This window comes from Myotis daubentonii, chromosome 12 (assembly GCF_963259705.1).
Source record: "Myotis daubentonii chromosome 12, mMyoDau2.1, whole genome shotgun sequence".
Lineage (NCBI taxonomy): Eukaryota > Metazoa > Chordata > Mammalia > Chiroptera > Vespertilionidae > Myotis > Myotis daubentonii.
In genome coordinates, this window is record NC_081851.1 from 25913408 (window position 1) to 25935650 (window position 22243).

The window sequence follows — 22243 nt, forward strand, 5'->3', positions numbered from 1 at the left end:
AAAATAATTTGTTAATGTTTGAACAATAAAACTAATCAAAACTTACAACTACAATATGAATCATAATTTTTAAATGGGACAGAATTATGACTCAGGACAGCTTCCCTACACATACTAAATTTTATACATTTTTATAATATATCTTTTAGGGTTATGACCTTATTTATTAAATAGTATTTTTTTTTAACTGGTAAAAGGTTTATTGTAATAATACAATAAAAGTTTAGAAAACATTTGTATGAACCAATCTGGTTTGGAAGTTGCAGAGCAATAATTCCAAAAAAGTATTTATACCTCTTTGGGAACATTGTTGGTAAATGTTCACTAATTACCTTCCTTTTTCCCAACTTTGTTGATATATAATTAACTACACTCACCTGCATACACCTAAAGTGTACAACTTAATGAGTTTTGACACATGTATACAACTGTGAAACCGTTACAGCAGTCAGGAAAGTGAGCATGCCTGTCACCTTGTGTCCTTTTGGATGGATGGATGGATGGATGGATGGATGGATGGATGGATGGATGGATGGGCGGATGGGTGGATAGGATGGAATTGAACTGCAAGGAAGAAATGAGGGAAGGAAATCACATGATGGATGGAATAAATGGATGGATGATTGGAAGGAGCCTCACATGGTCTAGTTTCCTCTCACTATTTTGGACGCACCTCCCTGGATACCTTCTCAAACAGATGTTGCAGAATGTTCCTGCATCAGCTGACTCTACGGGCCCGTCTGGTGCTTCATCAGCCTGAGGACCCTGGGAGCTTGACCGGTGGTTGAGAAACGACAAGCACACCTGTTTCGTGTCTTGGACAAAAGCCCCCGATGCACCACTGTGGCCAACTAAAGCCATCGATGGTGAGGGCTGACTCTCAAACCTCCCTTGTTGATCAGAGCTGCGGCTGCGCTCCTGACCACAGGCCAACACCAGCTGAGTCACACTTCAGAGTGCGACACAGGGAGGTCAGTAGTTTCTCAGGGGTTAGCAAACCTCTGCCCAGGCCCAGTTTCTCAAGGTTTCAGGCCCCAAGAGGGGCCCAGCCCTCGCCCAGGCCTCTGCTCTCTTGTTACATGAAGTTAATTCTCTTACATCACCTTTTCTCCTTCATGTCCATCTTTTGCTCTTCCTCGAATAACTTTTCATAATTCTCCCATCCTTGCACCCCCCCTATATTGTCTCCTCTTTATATATAGATATGTTTTCATTGATTTTAGAGAGAGGAAGGGAGAGGGAGAGAGAGAGAAATGTCGACGTGAGAGAGAAACATTGATTGGCTGCTTTCCGTACAAACTGGACCAGGGATTGAACCCACAACCTGGATATGTGCCCTGACTGGGAATCGAACCCATGACTTTTTGGTGTAGAGGACAACACTCCAACTAACTGAACCACACTGGCCAGGCCTCTTCCCTCTCTTGAGAAGCTCCAAAGTCATGGCAACTTCCATCTCTGGCTTCTAGGGTTGACAAGACCTAGGATCTGGAAGCTTCCAAAGCAGGGTTCCTACAGCCCCCTCTGAGCCTTCACCTCCACCTCTCCCCCCTTCCCCAGCTCACACCTACCAGCTCCATCCGGATGACCCCTGAGGCCTCACTTGGATATTGGCTTCTGCTGCTGGGTGTCCTGGTGCCGGAGCCCTGCCACATCCAGTGCCACCTCCTGTAATCAGGCTGGGACCACTGCTCTCACCCTTCCAGAATCTTATTTCCCAGCCCGACCCTCCATGCTTGGGGATTCCTGCTTCTCCTGTAGTACTGTTGATTCAGACCAGCCCTGCCTTGCCACACAACCAAAATAGGGCTGAATCTATACTAATTCGAACTGTTTTCTTTCTTTCTTCTTTCTTTCTTTCTTTCTTTCTTTCTTTCTTTCTTTCTTTCTTTCTTTTTTTTTTTTTTTGTTAATCCTCACCCAAGGATATTTTTTCTACTGATTTTTAGAAAGAGTGGAAGGGAGGGCATGTGATAAAGAGAAACTCGATGTGAGAGAGACACACCCATTGGTTGCCTCCCTCACGCACCCCGACCCAGGGCCAGGGATTGAGCCTGCAACCAAGGTACATATTCTAGACCAGAATCAAACCTGCGACCCTTCAGTCTGCCAGCCGACACTCTAACCACTGAGCAAACCGGCTAGGACTTGAATTGTTTTCTAAAAGCATCTTGTTTGCTAGTATATTTGAGGAGGGAGGGAAGTTTTCCTGTCTTTGGTTTCATTGCTTTTCAGGCCCCCACCCCCCGCTTTTTTTTTTTTTAAGTACAGAGACAGTTTGTAATGATCACACATAATTCTACCAAGAAATAGCCATTTTCAACCACTCGGCATGCCTCCTGCCAGCCTTTTCCCTGTATTTCCATTTTTTGTTGCTAACTCAAGTTTCCCCGGGAATACCAATTCAGGATAGCGGTGTTTAATCACATTTTATTGTCTCTTACCGGGGCCACCGCAGGACTTCATACCTCCTACCCATTGCTCCTCAACTATGACTGCGACTCGTTTACCAATGCGTCAGGCCAGGGGCAGTGTGGTGACGGGCACTGCCCATCTTGCTGCCTGTGGCCCTCCCTGCCAGGGCCCTCCCTCCCTCTCCTGGCACCTGGAGACCCCAAAGCTGAGGGTTCTGTCCTGAAAGGAGAAGAAGCCCGCGTGCCACTCTGGCTTCTCACATGTCGGCCATGGGAACCGACATGTCCCAGCGCTTCGGCCAAAGCCTCTCTGTAAGTGTTTACGCACAGACATCTGTCGCTGGGACTGGGTCAGAGCTCCCTGGGGTCTGAGCTGGGGACACACCTGGATGTTTTTGTTTTCTTTTGTTTTGTTTTTTAAATATTTTTTATTGATTTCAGAAAGGAAGGGAGAAGGAGAGATCAATAGAAAAAACATCAATGATGAGAGAGAATCATTGATCGGCTACCTCCGAGGAGGAGGACCCTCCCAGGAATTGCTCAGATCGCCTGCTAGGGAGTCCCCCCACCCCATACACCTCCTCTCCCCCAACCCCCCACCCCCACCACCACCCCCCACCCCCCCCCACCCCCGCCTCCACGCACACCAGCCAGCAGGGCACACCCTGCCCTGGAACCCAGCCTGGGACCACATCCATTTACTCAGCAAATAGTGATCGACTGCCTACTCCGTGCCAAGTACTCAGACGGGCACTGAGGACCGGAAGGCGAGTAACACATACACGGGCCTGTCCTCATGGAGCCCCCGTTCCAGTGGGAGGCAGTCACACAGATGAGTGGAATAGTAAGGAAGGGGAGTTAAGATGCTGTGAAGCCCGGGGGGTTGGTGCTGTAAGAAATCACAGGAGGTTGGGCTTGTTTAACCGGCCTGCCAAGAAGGAGCGCCTTGTGGGCCTGGGGTGCCGAGAGACGGAACCCCCAGGGGCTCATGCTCAGCGCAGTAAAGCCACCGAGAAAGGAGGTGCGGGGTCCCAGGGCTCCTCGCACGGCTTCTGTGCCTCGCTCCCGGGCGCCAACTGCTGGTCAGAGGCGGAATTGCACGTCCTCGCCGCGCAGTATGCAATAGGGTGGGGCCCTGCCTGTCCTGGGAGATGCATCTGAGCAGAAGGGAGGTGGGTCGCCTCCGGCTGGAGCAGTTGCCAGCCTGGATGCGACATTGGGGATTCTCTTTTCCCCTGGCCCGGTGAGCGGCCACACGCAAGGCGGTGTCTGTGTGTCTCCGCACCCAGGAGACTGTGATGAGCAGGGCCCATGGTCCCCCGCCCTGCACATGAGCTTGGGCAGGAAACAAACATCTGTGGTCCTAAGCCACTGAGGCTTGGGTTTGGGGGTCGGTGTTTCTCAAGACTGAGCTTCCTGGTGGATGGGGTGTCTGTCATGTGTTCTCAGAAAGACAGCAGGGCTTCCTGAGAGCAGGGCTGTGCCCTTGGTTCACCCAGCACCATGCCCAGCACAGCCCTGGCCACATCCAGGGCTCCATCAGGTACGGTGACCTGACCAGTCCCCCAGGAAAGCCACCTGTTCCTGTAGGAACGGCAGCCGGCACCCTTCTGGTAAGAATCGGCTTATCCTCCCTCCCCCGAGCGTCCATTCCCCCCCCCCGCGCCCCCCCCCCTCCGCGTCCCCTGTCCCAGGCAGCCCCATCAGCAGGCTCCCTGCCTCTCTCTTCCTCGCCCTGCCTGAGGCTCGGCTCCCTCTCAGCCCCTCCTTCCTCAGGATGCCTTCCTCAGGCTCCACGTTTTCCCTCAATACTTGGCACAGGTGGCTGGCATAGCCCCTGGTCCCCCTTGGGGCTCTACCTGACGCGTCTTCCGGCCTGGGCGGGAGAGGAGAGGCCCGAAGCGCCTCTTCCTGAGGAAGGGAGACCCAGAGCCTGTGGGAGGCCTCCCTGGACCCCTTCCTCCTAAAGGCCAGACAACTGGGGGCTGGGCCACGAAAGCAGGAAAGAGCATGAACTGACAATGGACGCAAATCCCCGCCCAACCAATGGCAGCCACAACCTACAGGTGTAATTTTAGGGACACTTAAAAGGTCCACAATTCCGTAAACAAAATGCCACACACACACACACACACACACACACACACACACGGTAGAATATTATTCAGCCTCAAAAAGGAAGGAAATCCTGACACATGTTACAATATGGATGAACCTTGAGGATATGATGCTCAGTGAAATAAGCCAGTGACAAAACGGCAAATGCTGGGTGACCCCACGCATGTGAAGTACCTAGAGTAGTAGCCAAAATCATAGAGGCAGGACGTGTTGTTGAAGGTATAACGAGTTTCAGTTTGGGAAGATGAACAAGGCCTAGAAATCAAGAATGGTGATGGATGCACAACAATGTGATTAGGCTTGATACCACTGAACTGCACACTCACTATAGCCCTGGCCGGCGTGGCTCAGTCGGTTGGTCATCATCCTCTGAACTGAAAGGTTGCTGGTTTGATTCCTGGTCAGGGCACATGCCTGGGCTGCAGGCTCAATCCCCAGCAGAAGGGAGGTGGGTCCCCTCCGGCTGGAGCATTTGCCAGCCAGGATGCGACATTGGGGATTCTCTTTTCCCCTGGCCCGGTGAGCGGCCATGCGCAAGGCGGTGTCTGTGTGTCTCCGCACCCAGGAGACTGTGATGAGCAGGGCCCATGGTCCCCCGCCCTGCACATGAGCTTGGGCAGGAAACAAACATCTGTGGTCCTAAGCCACTGAGGCTTGGGTTTGGGGGTCGGTGTTTCTCAAGACTGAGCTTCCTGGTGGATGGGGTCCAGGAGGCAGCTGATCCATGTTTTCCATGGATGTTTCTCTCTCTCTCTCCCTCTCCCTTCCTCTCTCTTAAAAAATAAATATTAATGAATTAATTAATTAATAAAAATACTTTAAAAATGGTTACTATAGCAAATTTGTTACATGCATTTTACAGTTGGAAGAAAAAAACAATTCACAATTTCAGGGATGAGAAAGGCAGCCTCTCCTTCATGGAAGGGAAGGTCAGCAGGTGTCTTTAAGAGCTGCCAGGGTGTTCCAGAATTTAATTATGCCGGCCCTTTCAGCGGCTCTCAGTCTTGAGGGAAGTGCACAGACGTACATAGGAAGGTATTCTTTGAGGTCTCATTCCTAGTCCTGAACAACTGAAAATAATCCACCAGCAGGGGAATGGGTAAGTAAATTATGGTGTAGCTCAGAAAATGAAACATTATGTAGGCATAAAAAGGAGTTAAAGTTATATGTTCTAATTTAAAAAGATGTTCAAGATAAACTAAGTGGGGAGGGAGTTAAGTTGCAGAACATTAGGCATAAGATAATCCCTTTTAATCAAATAAGGATGACACATTTTATTAGGTTTCTATTGCTGCATAACAGATCACAAAAAAACTCAGCGGCTTAAAACAATACCATTTAATATCTCACAGTTCTGTAGGCCTGAAGTCTGGGTGGGCCAGCCTGGGCTCCTATCTGGAGCCCTAAAAAGAGTCCACTTCCAAGCTCATCCTGGGTGTTGGCGCAATTCCATTCTATGCAATTGTAGCAGTAACGACTCTCTTTCCTTGCAGCCTGTCCACCAGAGTCACCCTCAGCTCCTAGAGGCTGCCTGCATTCCTTGGCTCCTGGCCACCTCCATATTCAAAGCCAGCGATGGCACTTTGAATCCCTCTGACTTCCCCTTTTGCTACCAGTTTGGAGTTCTCTGTTCTTAATATTCATATAATTACATTAGGCCCAAATGGATACCCTTTCTCTGTCTTAACATCAACTGTACCATATCTATATATATAAAAACCTAAGCAACCAAATGACTGAATGACCAAACGACCGGTTGCTATGATGCACACTGACCACCAGGGGGCAGGCGCTCAATGCAGGAGCTGCCCCCTGGTGGTAGGTGCACTCCCATAGCCAACCTCCGGTGGTCCCTCCCTCCCCCAAGCTGACTGCCCTGATCGCCCCAATTGCCAGCCAGGCTGAGGGACCCCACCCATGCACAAATTCGTGCACAGGGCCTCTAGGAATATATAAGTAACCAAATTACAGGAGTGAGAGTTTAGCATACTCCACAATTCTGGGTTTAGAGTGGGACATATTGGGGGGGAGGGGCTGCATTCAGCCTCCTACACAAATAAATGTACATGTATGTAACATATGTGTTGAAATATGCATGGGAAAATCTGGAAGAGAATGCAGCCAAAAGTCACCAGAGTCCCTTTCTGAAATTAGGATTACAGGCAACTTTCCCTTTCTCCATTGCCCACTTTTATGCATAGATTTCTTTTCTTTTTTTTAATATATTTTTTATTGATTTCAGATAGGAAGGTAGAGGGAGAGAGAGAGAGAGGGAGAGAGAGAGAGAGAGAGAGAGAAACATCAATGATGAGAGAGAATCATTGATTGGCTGCTTCCTGCATGCTCCCCACTGGGAATTGAGCCTGTAACTCAGGCATGTGCCCTGACTGGGAATCGAACCGTGACCTCCTAGTTCATAGGTTAAGCTCAACCACTGAGCCATGCCAGCTGAGCTGGATTTCTTATGACGACAGTTATCAATGTCTCTTCCCAGTACCCACTCCCTTCCTTCTATGCGGGTACCAAGACTTTGAGGGCACTGCCCCTCCCTCATTTCAGCCATCTGAGGGACGAACCCTGTCTATTGTCAGCCAATCAGTGCGTCCCACTGCCCCAGCCGAGAGATGGGTTCAGGGACCGGTGTGTGCCCCATTTTGAGCCAATGAAATGTGAGATGTTTGCAGGGGTTTCAGGGAAGAAAGGTTTCCTCTGACTGTCATCAGAGCTACCAGAGGACCCCACTCTCTGCCTGGACAGTGGGGGGAAAGCGGTGACATCTGGAACAGCCACCCCCATTTCACTCCGAGAGGGGAGCACCAGGAGCTGGGAGAAGACACACCGGGAATCGGAGAACAGACACAGAAAGAAGCCAGATCCCGGTGACATGATGTGAGCCTATGGACCAAGCTTTGCATCCAACTACTTGATCTATTTCTGGACTTTTTAATTCCATGAACCAAAAATTGCCTTTACATGTAAGTCAGCTTGAGTCAAGTTCTCTCTTACTTGTAACATTAAAATACCTGATACAAGTATTTTTGCAACTAGAAATAAATGAACATAAAAATAGCAAAAATGTTCCCCATTTTTCTTGCTAGCCTTGGGGAAGCCTGCAAGTTGATTTTAGCTCATCCTTTGCCTCAACAGTGCTTGTGACTGGATAAACACAAAGTGCCATTTGGAAGGTGTTCCCTTGTTGACCTGTTATATCCTGAGCAGGATTAATCCATCGAGACCACCTGGTTCAGGAAGTGTGCTTGCACACACACTATGGACAAAGCACCCACTATGGACAAAGCCCCTCAAGGGTCCTGTGAGACCAATAGACCTGAATTAGGTGAGATCCCTGCCCCCGGGGCCCAAAGTTCAATTAGGGAGACGCCTGCCTCCCTAAACAGCACCAGGAGGAGGAACAGGCGAGAATGTCATCAGTTTGTTCAGTCCTGCATCTCCAGTGCCTCGAATAGTGCCTGACACATTGTTTTTCTTCATTTTTATATGTTTTAGTTGAGTTTTAGAGAGAGAAGAAGGGAGAGAGCTAGAGAAATAGAAACATCAATGAGAGAGAAACATCATCGATCAGCTGCCTCCTGCACACCCTCTATTGGGGATCGAGCCAGCAACCCAGGCATGTGCCCTGCCCGGGAATCAAACTGGTGACCTCTTGGGTCCTGGGTCAACACTCAACCACTGACCCACACCGGCCAGGTGTTGATTATATATTTTTAATTGAATGTATGAATAAAAAATGAATAACTTAGGTTATCATAACACAGGCTTAAAATGGGAGTCAATGCCAGAGTACTAACTTCACCTTCCAGGCCTCTCCCTTCCGGCTATTGCAAGAATTTCATCCCTTAAAAGTCTCCTCCACTCCCAAGTATTCCTGGCAGTCTCTGGGCACATCCTGTTGTCAATAGTGAAAGAAATGCCTTTTTCGGCTTCTCTTGGCTATGGTACCCAGGACGTCCTTGAGTCCCAGCCTCTCACAAAGGTGTTATTGGGACAGCTCTCTCTACTCGCCCCTTTCCTAGAACCCTGGATGACTGGGGACCAGAGCCTCCCACAGAGGCCCAGCGGCTCTGTGCTGTGACGTGGGTAGGAAGTATGTACTGTGGGAAGCCAGTGGACTCCAGGGCTCTTTGTTACAGCAGCTGGACGCCCCTGACCAACACAGCCCCGCAGGCAGCCAGCACCAGTCCCCGCTCTCCTGCTCAGCCAGGCCTGACTGCATCCACACCGGACACAATTTGTTTAACACTAAACTACAAGCACATTTCAGTCCCGCCTTCCCGAGCCTGTGTGCGCCTCACAGGGTTCCCAATCTTTGGTCACGCAGTGACACACACCCTTGGTCAACTCTCATGGTGGGAACCGTGGTTGTCATGCTGACACGGGCTTGAGGTCAACCCGAATCCCTGTGTGACCTGGAGGGTGTCGCTTGGCCACCCTGTGTCCAACTATTTTCCTCCTGGTGCTAATTCCAGCCCGACCACATCGTGAATGTTAGAGCACCGCCCAGAGTCTAGAGGGCTCCTCAGCCTCAGATAGCCTGGTCACCCAGTGGTGGCCATGAGCGGGTGCTGTCCTCCCTCCTCCGGCAGTAGCGTCGGCCCCAGGTCACATGGTGTGCTTTTCCGTGAGTGTGCCCTGCCCAGTGGGGCCTGGCCTGAGCGCTCTGCAGCTGCAGAGACCAGTTTCTTTCCCCTGAACCACCAGCTGTGCCCCAGCCCCGCCCTGGAGAACACAGCACATCCCCTGGACAGGTCTGTCCCACAGCCGCTCGGGGATCAGCCCTACATCCTTGTCTCAGACTCTGGCCCTCCGTTTCCCCTCTGTTTCATGTAAACACTTCTGACTAAAGCCAGCCATGTGTCACAGAAACAGGAGTTTCCTGGGGGAGAGGTCAGGGCGGTGGGGGCACGTGGCCCAGGAGGGTCCGGCTTGCCCCTCCGGTGCTTGCCCTGGGTCAAGAGCCAGGCAGGAAGCTCTGAAGAGCATTGCTCAAGAGCAGAGGGAGCCCAAGAGGCCTGGGGTAGAGACGGGAGGGGTCACTCTGGCAGCCCTGGCCTGGCCTCAGTTTCTCTCCCATAGCTCAGAGAGATGGGGCCAGATGTGGAGGCTCAAGAGCCCCCTGGTTGGAGGAAGCCAGGTGTCCAGGCCCATGGGAGTGAGAGCAGGAGGCAAAGGCAGCAGGAACAGGCAGCAGGTGGAGGCGGGGGAGGGGGAGAGAGGGAAGAAACGGGGAGGGGGGCAAGCGGGAGTGTCGCTGCTGGGAAAAGGTGGGATCAAAGCACCTGAAGGGCTCTCCAGGACAAAGGCAAACATTGAGGTCACCCCTGCTCCACACGGCCCTGGCCCCACATCCCCGCCCGCAGCTATAAGGCCCCACCTCAGGCAGAGCATCCAGGCTGTGGAGGTGCCATGGCCAAGTCTCGCCTGCTGCTGTGGCTGCTGCTGCTGCCCACACTCTGGGGCCCAGGTGCTGGTGAGTCTCCCAGCTTCTCTCACTGCTCTCCCCCCCGGGGCCAGGTGTTTCCTTAGTCTGGGTGTTATCCTCACTGTAAAGATGGGGAAGCTGAGGCTCAGAGAGGCCCCAGGGCCTGTCCAACATCACGTCTGCTGGGCTCTAGGCTGGTGGAACGCAGAGCCATCTGACTCCAGCGTGTCTAACGGCCACGCGTTACCGATAAAGCTGGGCTTGGAGGTTGGCGAGGTTAGGGTGCCAGGTGTGGCTTGGATCCCAAGGTTGCTCTGGCCCCAAACAGAAGCTGTAGGGACCACCTCCTCCCTGGCCTGTGCCCAGGGCCCCGAGTTTTGGTGCCAAAGCCTGGAGCAAGCATTGCAGTGCCGAGCACTGGGGCACTGCCTGCAGGAGGTCTGGGGACATGCGGAGGCCGTGAGTACCACCCAAGGGTGCACGGGGCTGACCATCTGGAGAGAGGGTGCTGGGGAGACTCTGGATAAGTTTGCGGGATTGGAGCCCCTATAGGGGGTGGGTGGGTGGGATGGGATGGGATGGGATGGATGAAAGGGGTGGGATGTGATGGTGGGTAGTTGCCTGTCATCCTCTGCCTGAGAGACCCTCACCTACTTGAGCTGGGGGCATGCCCCTCACTCATGTCCCCACCTTGGGGTCCCCGTCCCCAGGATGACCTGTGCCAGGAATGCAGTGACATCGTCCTCATCCTCATCAAGATGACCAAGGAGGACATTTTCCAGGTGACCAGGCCCAGACCCTGGATGAAAGTTGGGGGCCAACAGGTGGGGACAGAGCAGGAAGAAGAGGCTCGCCTCTTAAAGGCCCATTTCCAGGCGAGGGTGAGCCCTGTGGGTGCCTGGGGTCCGGGCACCTGCTGGCCAGGAGAGGGCTCTGGGAGCGAGCTCAGCCAGAGATGGTTGTTCCGGAGGGGGAAGGGGCCCAGCTACTTGACCCCTCGGCCCTCTCGAACTCCGGTGCCCTGAGGAAAGGGTGGCCAGTCTGCCAGTGGTGCCCTGTGTGCAGAGGCTGACCGCGGAGGCCTGGCTGACTGTCCCCTCTCCATCCCTGTGGCTCCCGCCTGCCTCCCAGGACGCGATGCGGAAGTTCCTGGAGCAGGAGTGCGACGTCCTGCCCCTGAAGCTGCTGGTGCCCAAGTGCCGCCAAGTGCTCGACGCCTACTTCCCGCTGATCCTCGACTACTTCCAGAGCCAGATCGTGAGGGCTGCCCACCCGCCGCCCACCGCCCAGCGATGCCCACACAGCACCCCACCCGCCACACACCACACACACAGACACTGCCCACCCGCCGCCCACCGCCCAGCAATGCCCACACAGCACCCCACCCGCCACACACCACACACACAGACCCTGCCCACCCGCCGCCCACCGCCCAGCGATGCCCACACAGCACCCCACCCGCCACACACCACACACACAGACCCTGCCCACCCACCACACACACCACACACACAGTCACTGCCCACCCGCCGCCCACCGCCCAGCGATGCCCACACAGCACCCCACCCGCCACACACCACACACACAGACCCTGCCCACCCACCACACACACCACACACACAGTCACTGCCCACCCGCCACACAGCACCCCACCCGCCACACACACCACACACACAGACACTGCCCACCCACCACACACACAGACCCTGCCCACCTGCCCAGCGATGCCCACACAGCACCCCGCCCACCACACCCACCACACACACCACACACACAGACACTGCCCACCCGCCACACACAGCACCCCACCCGCCACACACACCACACACACAGACACTGCCCACCCACCACACACACAGACCCTGCCCACCTGCCCAGCGATGCCCACACAGCACCCCGCCCACCACACCCACCACACACACCACACACACAGACACTGCCCACCCGCCACACACAGCACCCCACCCGCCACACACACCACACACACACCACACACACAGTCACTGCCCACCCGCCACACACACCACACACACAGACACTGCCCACCCGCCACACACAGCACCCCACCCGCCACACACACCACACACACACCACACACACAGTCACTGCCCACCCGCCACACACACAGACACTGCCCACCCATCACACACACAGACCCTGCCCACCCGCCACACACAGCACCCCACCCGCCACACACAGCACCCCGCCCACCACACCCACCACACACACACACACACACACACACACACCACACACAGACCCTGCCCACCTGGCCCAGGAAAAACAATGCCCCTCAGCCAGGTTGCCAGCTCACTGTCCCATCTGCTCAGCTGTACGCAGTGGGTTCACACATTAACAAACACCTCACATACCCTTATGCCCTCACACAAACACAGGCCCGGTCACACACTCACATCCACACTCAATCTCACGCAAAGCCCACCCATTACACACTCACACATACACACACTCATGCACAGACATACACTCATTCATTCTCACATACATACATGCTCACGCTCATTCACACACATTTCCAGGCACCTGCCCCGAAGTTCCCACATGGCCCCATCTCCGCCTTATGTCGCCCCCCAACCACCACCACAGAGCTCTAACCCTAACCCCAGCCAGCCTGCTCCCCCTCCCCCATTCCAGGCCCAAAGGCAGTGGCCCTAGTCCCTGAGCTAGAGCCAGCCTGGCAGGAATGGGTTCCCCCCTCCACCTTAATCCCTCCCCCTCCATTGTTCCCTAGAACCCCAGTGCCATCTGCAAGCACTTGGGCTTGTGCAGACCTGGGCGTCTAGAGCCAGGGCGGGAGCCAGAGCTGCCGGACCCTCTGCCGGACCCTCTGCTGTCCGAGCTGGTCCTTCCCGTGCTGCCTGCGGCCCTCCAGGCGCTGCCTCAGACGCAGGTGAGGAAGCCCCGGCACTGGTGGCCATCCAGAGAGCTAGGACACAGCGAGTCCCGTGAGCCCTTGGGCCCTGGGTTGGGGGCAGAACCGGAAGGGAAATGAGCAGCTCTAGGCAGGGCCTGAGGCAGGGGGGGTAGAAAAAGAGGATGCCTGAAAGATGCCTTCTCCGATGCCCAACCCGGTGCCCAGCCCAACTTCCAAGCCATTCTCTCCGCTAGGATCTCGCTGAGCAGAAGTTCCCCATCCCCCTCCCCATCTGCTGGCTCTGCAGGACTTTGATCAAGCGAGTACAAGCCGTGGTTCCCAAGGTGAGGCCCGCACAGCCCCCAAGGTGAGGCCCGCACAGCCCCACCTTCCCTGCCTCCTCACACCCTCCTCACACCTCCCTCAGCGGCCGGACTGTAAGCTGGGAGGAGAGCCTTTATGCACTGCCCCCACCCCAGGGACCCTGGAGCTCAGGCTCAGGCCCAGGAGGCACCAGGCCCTGAGCTCACTTAACTAATGTTGGCCCGCCTCTGGGCAGGCCGGCACTGGGCAGGTGTCAGAGCACAGAAAGGGACGAGACCCAGTCTTGTCCTCCAGCAGCCCAGCACCTGCCGGGAAGAGACCCCGAGATCTCTGTGAACAGGTGCTTTCGTGTTTCAAAAGGAGAGCTTCCACAGGTGCTCCCCCTCCCTGCCTGTGCCAACTGGGAATCTTCCAGACCTGGAGTGACCACTGCCCCGTGCTGTCCTGCCCTGAGATGGGGCCCAAGTGGGGAGAGACTCTGGCCCCTCCGCCCTTCCCAGGTGGCCGAGGGCTCACCGCAGACGAGGTCCCTGCTTTGCCGAGTCTGCATTGTGGTGGAGAGATTTTTTTCAGAAAGTGATAGGCTCAGAGCAGAGAATTAAACAGCTGAGGTGAGCAGTTCTCCACTCGTTGGGTAAGCCCCTGAGCAGACCCCAAGCTACATTCCCCCCACTGCTCTCCACAAAGCCTCACCCGAATCCCAAACAGGCTGCTCGCATTTCGGCATTTCCACTCCAAGGTTTCATACAGGATGGGCAACTGGGGGCAGGGGTCTCGGCAAGCGTTGGGGCAGCTTGCACGTTTCAGATGCCGGCTGGTGAGCGAGGAGGTGGCAAGGGTCAGACTCTGAGCAGGGGACTCTGGGACCAAGGCTCCGGGCTGAGGAAGCACCTGCTGGAGCCAAGAGCCCCGCCTGTGTTAGCAGTGGTGGTAGGACCTACCAGGAGGGGCTGGGCCCACTGCTGTCCGCTGCCACCCTCCCCAGTCATCAGAGCTGGGAGCTGTGGCAGCGGGTCCATCTGGGAAAGAGCCTGTAGAAAGTGACTCCCGGGCCACCTCCACACTCGGCTATCCTTATTGCTATTTACACTGAGCGCCAGGCCGCCCTCTTAGAGACCCACAATCAGGGCCTGGCCACCTCTCACAGCTGCAGGACGCTAGAGCCTAGGAGACCCCTTTGGGAAACCCATGTCTGCTGGCCACCAGCTGGGCTGTTGTGGCTGTGGGTGGCCTGCGGGGTGGGTGGGTCACCAGGGTCAAGTGAAGAGCAGCTCAGATTGACCAGTCCAGCCAAAAAAATATTTAAAGAGGGAGGTGATGGGCAGTGACGGGAGGATGAGGGTTAGGCTGGCTGGTCAGGGAGTCTCTGAAGAGGTGGCCATTAAGTTGGGACCGAGAGGTCAACAAGGCCTTGAGGACAAAGGGCCTCACTCAAGAACGGGCTTGGCAAGCTTGAGGGGAGCCAGTGTGGCTCCAGTGGGCAGGCGGGGGAGGTGGTCAGAGAAGGGAGCAGGGGGGTAGGCACAGCCAGGCCACGTGGGAAGGTCTAAGCCAAGTTAAGAAACGCTGGGTTTCACTCTGCATGCAATTTACAGTTGGTGAGGGGCTTCAAGCTGGGGGTGCTATGACCTGATTTATACTCTAGAAAGACCACTCTCCTGCTCCTTGAAGAAGGCATTGGGCAGATGAGAGGCAAGGATGAAAGCAAAGAAAATATAGTGGGGCCTTGACTTACGAGTTTAATTTGTTCTGAGACCGAGCTCGTTAACTCAAATTACTCTGTCAACTCCATGCAAAAAATCGGCGGAGAGACAGCTGGTATCTCAAAAAACTCGTTAGTCGGGACACTCGTAAATCAAGGCCCCACTGTAATTAGATTACTGCAGAAATGGAAATGAGAGAAGATGGAACTAAGAGGGTAGACCGGGGATATGTTTGGGAGGTCGGCTCAGTGGGACTTGGTGATGAATGAGACCTGGGGAGTGAGGACAAAAGAGGAATCAATGAGGGATGACTCTGTGGACTTTGGCTTGAGCGACCAGGTCTTAGGCCACCAGCTGAGATGGCCTAAACTTGAGAAAAAACTTGGGCAGAAAAGTAAGTTCTTTTCTGCCCATGTTAAGTTCGAGATGCCTGTGTGGCATGCAAGAGGGTATTTCAAGCACGCAGCCGAGTACCCAAGCCTTAGGCCAGTGATGGCGAACCTGTGACACGCGTGTCAGAGGTGACACGCAAATTCATTTTTGTGGTTGATTTTTCTTTGTTAAATGGCATTTAAATATATAAAATAAATATCAAAAATATAAATCTTTGTTTTACTATGGTGGCAAATATCAAAAAATTTCTATATGTGACACGACACCAGAGTTAAGTTAGGGTTTTTCAAAATGCTGACACGCCGAGCTCAAAAGGTTCGCCATCACTGCCTTAGTCAAAGGGTCAGGTCAGAGACATCAAGCTGAGGGCCGCTGACTGTGGACGAGAGTCACATCCAAGGGAATGAGGGGGATCTTCCAGGGACAGAGTGGAGGAGGAGTTTCAGTCAAGCCAAGGCAAATGCCAGCAAAAGAGCCTGAGGAGGGACAGTCAGTGAAGGGGGGGGGGGGGGACCATGACATGATGTCATGGAAGCCAAAAGAAGAAGGCATCTGGAGAAGGAGGGAGTGGCCACCTGGGCTGAAAGCTGCTGGGAGAGCAAGACAAGACATGGCCAGGGGATTGGCAACAGCAGCTGCTGTGCCCTTGAGAGCTGTTCTGGAGGAGCGGTGGGGACAGAAGCCCAGTGGAGTGGGCTCCGGGAGGATGGAGGGAAAGATGTGGAGCAGCCAGTAGGGACAACTCTTCAAGGCGTCCCTCTGGGAAGGAGAGCAGACACGGTGAGGCTTTCTAACTCCAGAGGCTATGCTGGCATGCTCACATGCCAAGGAGATCAATCAGTGGGCAGGTGGGAGAAGCCATGAGGAAGGAGAGAGCAGGGTGCAGGGCGAGGAGAAGCCATGAGGAAGGAGAGAGCAGGGTGCAGGGCATGGAGAAGCCATGAGGAAGGAGAGAGCAGGGTGCAGGGCGAGGAGAAGCCATGAGGCAGGAGAGAGCAGGGTGCAGGGCATGGAGAAGCCATGAGGAAGGAGAGAGCAGGGTGCAGGGCATGGAGAAGCCATGAGGAAGGAGAGAGCAGGGTGCAGGGCATGGAGAAGCCATGAGGAAGGAGAGAGCAGGGTGCAGGGCGAGGAGAAGCCATGAGGAAGGAGAGAGCAGGGTGCAGGGCGAGGAGAAGCCATGAGGAAGGAGAGAGCAGGGTGCAGGGCGAGGAGAAGCCATGAGGAAGGAGAGAGCAGGGTGCAGGGCATGGAGAAGCCATGAGGAAGGAGAGAGCAGGGTGCAGGGCATGGAGAAGCCATGAGGAAGGAGAGAGCAGGGTGCAGGGCATGGAGAAGCCATGAGGAAGGAGAGAGCAGGGTGCAGGGCGAGGAGAAGCCATGAGGAAGGAGAGAGCAGGGTGCAGGGCGAGGAGAAGCCATGAGGAAGGAGAGAGCAGGGTGCAGGGCGAGGAGAAGCCATGAGGAAGGAGAGAGCAGGGTGCAGGGCATGGAGAAGCCATGAGGAAGGAGAGAGCAGGGTGCAGGGCGAGGCCCTTGCGAAGGGGGGAGGGTGCAGCCCAGCGCACAAGTGGATGGGCCGGCCTTTGACAGAACGGGATCGTTGGGAGGCCAAGTGTGGGATCCCATGCGAGCAGCTGGGTGCATTTGGTGGCATGTACGCATTTGGAAGGTATGACACCCATACACTTCCCTGTGCCCACTCCCAGCAGGGGCTGCAGCCGGAGCAGGGCCAAGACCAACTTGTGGCGTGCGGGTCCTTTACAATGTAAAGTTGACATGCCCTGGTTGAGGGAATGAAGGAGTGAGGCACGAGCCAGCGTTCTTGCCGCCTCAGCACGGCCCTTCGGCTCAGACCTTGTGTTTGAAATTGGGATCGGTGGGGAACTCCTGGCTTTCCCCGGGGCTCCTGCAACCTGGGGCATCCTGGCTCCAGGAGCCACTACTCCATCCTGTGGGTCCGGAGGGGGAAGGCACAGGTGTGGTCCACCTCCCCTCCAGCTGCCATGTGACCTCGGGGCTGGCTGTGACCCTTTCAGCAATTTCAGTCGTTAGTCAGAGCTGGGTCCACAGCCCCGTCCCTGTGTTCACCCACTGCCTCCGGGCAAGTCCCCTGGACGCTGCGATGCCCAGCGTCCTAATCTGTAAACAGCATAATAGTTCTCCGAAGGGAACAAGGGAATGTTGACAAGGTGCCCAGCTGGTCCCCTCATGGAGTAGATCTTGCAAGAGAAGGTTCCATCCCACCCTCTCTCGGCCCCACCCCAGGGTGTACTGGCACCAGCTGTGGCCCAGGTGTGCCACGTGGTACCCCTGGTGGCGGGCGGCATCTGCCAGTGCCTGGCCGAGCGCTACACTGTCATCCTGTTGGACGTGCTGCTGGGCCGCGTGCTGCCCCAGGTGGTCTGCGGCCTTGCCCTCCGGTGCTCCAGCGAGGATGGCGCTGGCCCAGGTGAGCCTGCTGCCCCAGCCCTGCCACTGCCCACTCTCATCCCCCTCCCCCAGCCCTGCCACTGCCCACTCTCATCCCCCTCCCCCAGCCCTGCCACTGCCCACTCTCATCCCCCTCCCCCAGCCCTGCCACTGCCCACTCTCATCCCCCTCCCCGAGCCCTGCCACTGCCCACTCTCATCCCCCTCCTCCAGCCCTGCCACTGCCCACTCTCATCCCCCTCCCCGAGCCCTGCCACTGCCCACTCTCATCCCCCTCCCCCAGCCCTGCCACTGCCCACTCTCATCCCCCTCCCCGAGCCCTGCCACTGCCCACTCTCATCCCCCTCCTCCAGCCCTGCCACTGCCCACTCTCATCCCCCTCCCCCAGCCCTGCCACTGCCCACTCTCATCCCCCTCCCCGAGCCCTGCCACTGCCCACTCTCATCCCCCTCCTCCAGCCCTGCCACTGCCCACTCTCATCCCCCTCCCCGAGCCCTGCCACTGCCCACTCTCATCCCCCTCCCCCAGCCCTGCCACTGCCCACTCTCATCCCCCTCCCCCAGCCCTGCCACTGCCCACTCTCATCCCCCTCCCCGAGCCCTGCCACTGCCCACTCTCATCCCCCTCCTCCAGCCCTGCCACTGCCCACTCTCATCCCCCTCCCCCAGCCCTGCCACTGCCCACTCTCATCCCCCTCCCCGAGCCCTGCCACTGCCCACTCTCATCCCCCTCCTCCAGCCCTGCCACTGCCCACTCTCATCCCCCTCCCCGAGCCCTGCCACTGCCCACTCTCATCCCCCTCCCCCAGCTCTGCATGACCCCTCCCTTTCCCTCTCTGGCCCCCTGCACTGCCCCAGAGAGGACAGGAACTGAACACTTCAGCGGGGCGCCTTTGACTGTTTCCTGTCCAGGTCTCACGCCCCTGGGGTTCCTGCCGGGAGAATGGCTACAGCAAGACCCCAAGTGCCGCTTCTGCGAGTTCGTGACCTCCCAGGCAGGGAACAGCAGTGAGCAGGCCGTGCCTCAGGCAATGCACCAGGCCTGCCTCCGCTTCTGGCTGGACAGGCAAAAGGTGCGGGGCAGGCAATGGGGACTGGGGCCCAGGGCCTGCCCGAGGGAGAGGGTTGAGCCAGCAAAGGCTTCCCAGCAAGAGATGCACAGAGCGGGCCAGGCCCCTGCGGTCGAGGAGCTCAGGCAGGACGGGATGTGGGCCGAGCAATGATGGGGCTGTAATGGGCAAAGCCTGCTGTGGTCAGGAACGGCCTCCGACAAAGGGCGTGGCTCGGAGGACCAGCAGGCCTCCCCGTGGACCAAGTGTGAGGCCGGTTATCCATCAGGAGATGAGGAACGCCGGGGCCAGCTGGAGCAGGAGGGGGCCTGGCCTTCTCGCCACCATCCGCCTGTCCCAGCCCCAGCCCCCTCCCGGTGTGACTCCCTGGGGACAAATCCACCTACAAAAGGAGACGTCCCACCCTGGTCGGTTTTCTCCGTGGGTAGAGCATTGGCCCTCGGACTGAAGGGTCACAGGTTCAATTCCTGGTCAAGGGCAGGTACCTGGGTTGCAGGTTCCATCCCAGGCCCTGGTCAGGGCTTGTGCGGGAGGCACCCAATCAATGTGTCTCTCTCACATCAATGATTCTCTCTCTCTCCCTTCCTCCCTCCTTTCCACTCTCTCTAAAAATCAATGGGAAAAATACCCTTAGGTGAGGATAAAAAATTTAAAAAAGGAGAAAGGAGAGTAAACTCCCTTCCTAAGTAAGCTCGGTCCCAGGAGGCAGCTCTGCCCGTGCTCTCCTGGTCGGTAACTTTCAGGGCCCCCACTGCGCGCCACATCCCGTCTCTAGGACCAGATGAGCTGGAAGAGTTCCTTGAGAACTAAAAGTTTAGGGGAGGGGATTGTGGTGGCTAGGATTCTGACCCTCTGCCTGGGTTTCCCCCATGGAAACCTACATTCCAGCCCCTGCCAGCTGCGCGAGGGTCTGATGCCTGGACCTACGCGGGGTCAGGGGGAGCCTGGAGTGACCCAGCGAAATGGAGAGGCCAGGCCGGCAAGCCGGGAGCGCCCGCAGGGCCTGGGCCCACCCACACCGTGTCTTTCTCCTTCCTCAGTGTGAGCAGTTTGTGGAGCAGCACTCGGTGCAGCTGCAGAGCCTGATGTCCAGGGGCTGGGATGCCCGCACCACCTGCCAGGTGGGCCCTCCCCTCCCAGGTGGCCCTAGGGCTTTCCTCCGCTCCCAGAGCCGCCACCGGCTCTGGCCCACGATCCTCAGAGACCCCACACCCTGGTCCCCTTTTAATATAGAAAAGGCAGGCTCAGAGGGTTCAAGGAAGAGCCACAAAAGAATGAAAGAGGAGTCTGAGAAGGGAGGGGCAGCTTAAGGAGTAGGAGTGTGGTTTGACGTGCATTATGGGATGGGGTGTTTGTTCATGGAGCCGGGCATGTTTGGTGGGGGTGGAAAGTGTCCCGGGACAAGCATCATCCCACTTCCTCTGGCTCTAAACCCCCAAGCCCCCCCGTGGCTCAGAAGTGGCCTGAGAGGTCACACGAAGAGCACCCCGGGGGCAGGTGGAGTGAGAGCCACCGCTGGGGAAGGAGCCTCGGGCTCCCTCAGAGCTGGGGATAGGGGGTGGGGTGCGAGGCCTGAGGCCCAGTGCTGTCCCTGCGCAGGCCCTGGGGGTGTGTGCGGTCACGCTCAGTCCTCTCCAGTGTATCCAGGATCCCCTCTTCTGACGAGAACGCAAAGCTGTGCAGGTGAGTCCAGGGCTCAACTCGGGGAGGGAGGGGGATGGTCCTGCACCCACCAGGTGGGGCTCTGCTTCCCAGCCCCCCTCCTCACAGGCCACAGCTCTTGCAAGGCTCCTGAGGGCCCCCCACAGCTCAGCCTGGGCTCCCTGGTCCTCAGTGTTTGGTGCATTCAGACCAAGGCCGACCTCTCCTGACACTGAGGGGAAGTCAGACTTGGCTGCCCAAACATGTTGGCAGGAAGCCCACCGTCACGGGCCCTCCCTCCCGAGGCTCCTTTCGCCCTCTCTGACTGTCATCCTCTAAGTCCGAGGGGGCACCCGCTTAGGATGGACGGGTGGTCACATGCACCTCTGTGAACAGGGGCCCCGGGCAGGAAAGCGACCCTGAGAGGGACGGACACAACAGTGACGTGAAGTCCCCTGAGAGCAAACTTGGTCTTTACAATTCTGCTCAGGGCCAACCCCTGACAGTGGTCACTTACTCATACCTTCACTCACTTTCTGAAAATGTCCTGTGTCCTGGAGCCAGGCCCCTTTCGGGGGGCAGAATTGTATGCAAAGCAGGGAGCCCCTGGCCCTCCTGGAGCTCACTCCCCGGGTCCACCTCTTCCATCTGAGGGGGAAGCCCCGCTCCTGACACCTTCCCGAACCAAAGCCCCTGTGGGAGGCGGTGGGAGAACACGGGGAGGCGATGTCTGCCCCGACCAGACCTGCCCCAGAGGGACCAGGTGAGTGACAGCAGCGGACCCTGGCCAACAGGGCCACGCCTTTCCCAGCTCCCAGGTCTCCCCGCACCAGGAAGAGCTGGGCCAACCACCGCTTTGAAACAGGAAGAGCCGTGTGTTGGGACAGGAGGCCTCAGCTCTGCTCCCAACTCTACCATCAGCCAGCCTCAGGTCCCCAGCAAGGATACGCTGCCCCCTCGCTGGCCCTCATTCTCCTCCGCAAGGGGGAGCCATCAGGTGTCTCCAGGACCCCAGGGCCCCACTCCCCCACGTGACAAGGCTCCTCCTCAGGCTCCCCCCTGCCCTCCCCCAAGAGAAGCCTTCACTCCCACGCCCACCTCCTTTCCTCAAAAGGACTTTAAGCTGGTGGACCACGAGCCTGCAGCTTGTACCCTCAGTCCTGTGTCGGTCTGGCCCATCCTCTCTGGGTGGGAGGCACGGCCAGGGCGTGTCTTCGGAGGATGAGGGGCTCCAGTCCAGTCCAGACCAGCCTTCCCACGCCACCGCCACCGCCACCAAGCCAGCCCAGGTCCCATGGATCCCGCAGGGCTGGGCCAAGGTGACTGCGCCAGCTGCACGGCCCTTACCCAGCTCCAGAGGGCAGTGGGATAGCAGCTGGGCCCCGCCTCCCTCCATCTCTACGTATGCACAACACTAGCTTTACAATTATTTTGCTAACACTTTCACAAAATTCAGAAGAATAAAAATGGGAACATAAAGTGCCATAACAGATAGACATGAAGTCTTTAAGCTTTTTTTTTTTAAATCGGGTCATCTCAGGCATGGTCCAGGACTCAAGCATGGTGGGGAGGTGACTGGGCAAGCCTTCACATCTGAGCTGTGCTGCTGCTTAAGATGTAAAAGGGGCTTTCTTTTTTATCTTTTTGTAAGGTGGACTGGCAACTGGTATTTGAAATTCCAGGTTGATTTGATTTCTGCTATGATTTAGCCCATCCAAGCTCAGATGGTGTTGTGCTTGCTAAGGATTGGTTCCTATGTAATGCAACGCCTGTAACAATGCTAATACCGCCCTTTCTCCTTGTGCTAAAAAGAAAAAAAAACACTGTCCTCTAA

The 22243-nt window shown here is 56.4% G+C and overlaps 1 protein-coding gene across 1 annotated transcript; it reads left to right on the top strand.

Annotated features, from left to right (window-relative positions):
- Positions 1-9950: 9950 nt before the first annotated feature.
- Positions 9951-20449, top strand: SFTPB (surfactant protein B). Its single transcript, XM_059660722.1, has 10 exons — positions 9951-10020; positions 10301-10431; positions 10683-10754; positions 11104-11229; positions 12725-12883; positions 13102-13191; positions 17536-17719; positions 18611-18771; positions 19809-19889; positions 20368-20449. Exons 1-10 carry the CDS (start codon positions 9957-9959, stop codon positions 20428-20430), a joined length of 1131 nt encoding a protein of 376 aa, XP_059516705.1. The 5' UTR covers positions 9951-9956; the 3' UTR covers positions 20431-20449.
- Positions 20450-22243: the final 1794 nt, after the last annotated feature.

Coding starts and splice junctions, on each gene's coding strand:
- SFTPB (XM_059660722.1), top strand. CDS start 9,957: ATGGCCAAGTCTCGCCTGCTGCTGTGGCTGCTGCTGCTGCCCACACTC. Junction 10,021..10,300: donor ACTCTGGGGCCCAGGTGCTG/GTGAGTCTCCCA, acceptor GGCCCCAAACAG/AAGCTGTAGGGACCACCTCC. Junction 18,772..19,808: donor TCTGGCTGGACAGGCAAAAG/GTGCGGGGCAGG, acceptor CTCCTTCCTCAG/TGTGAGCAGTTTGTGGAGCA.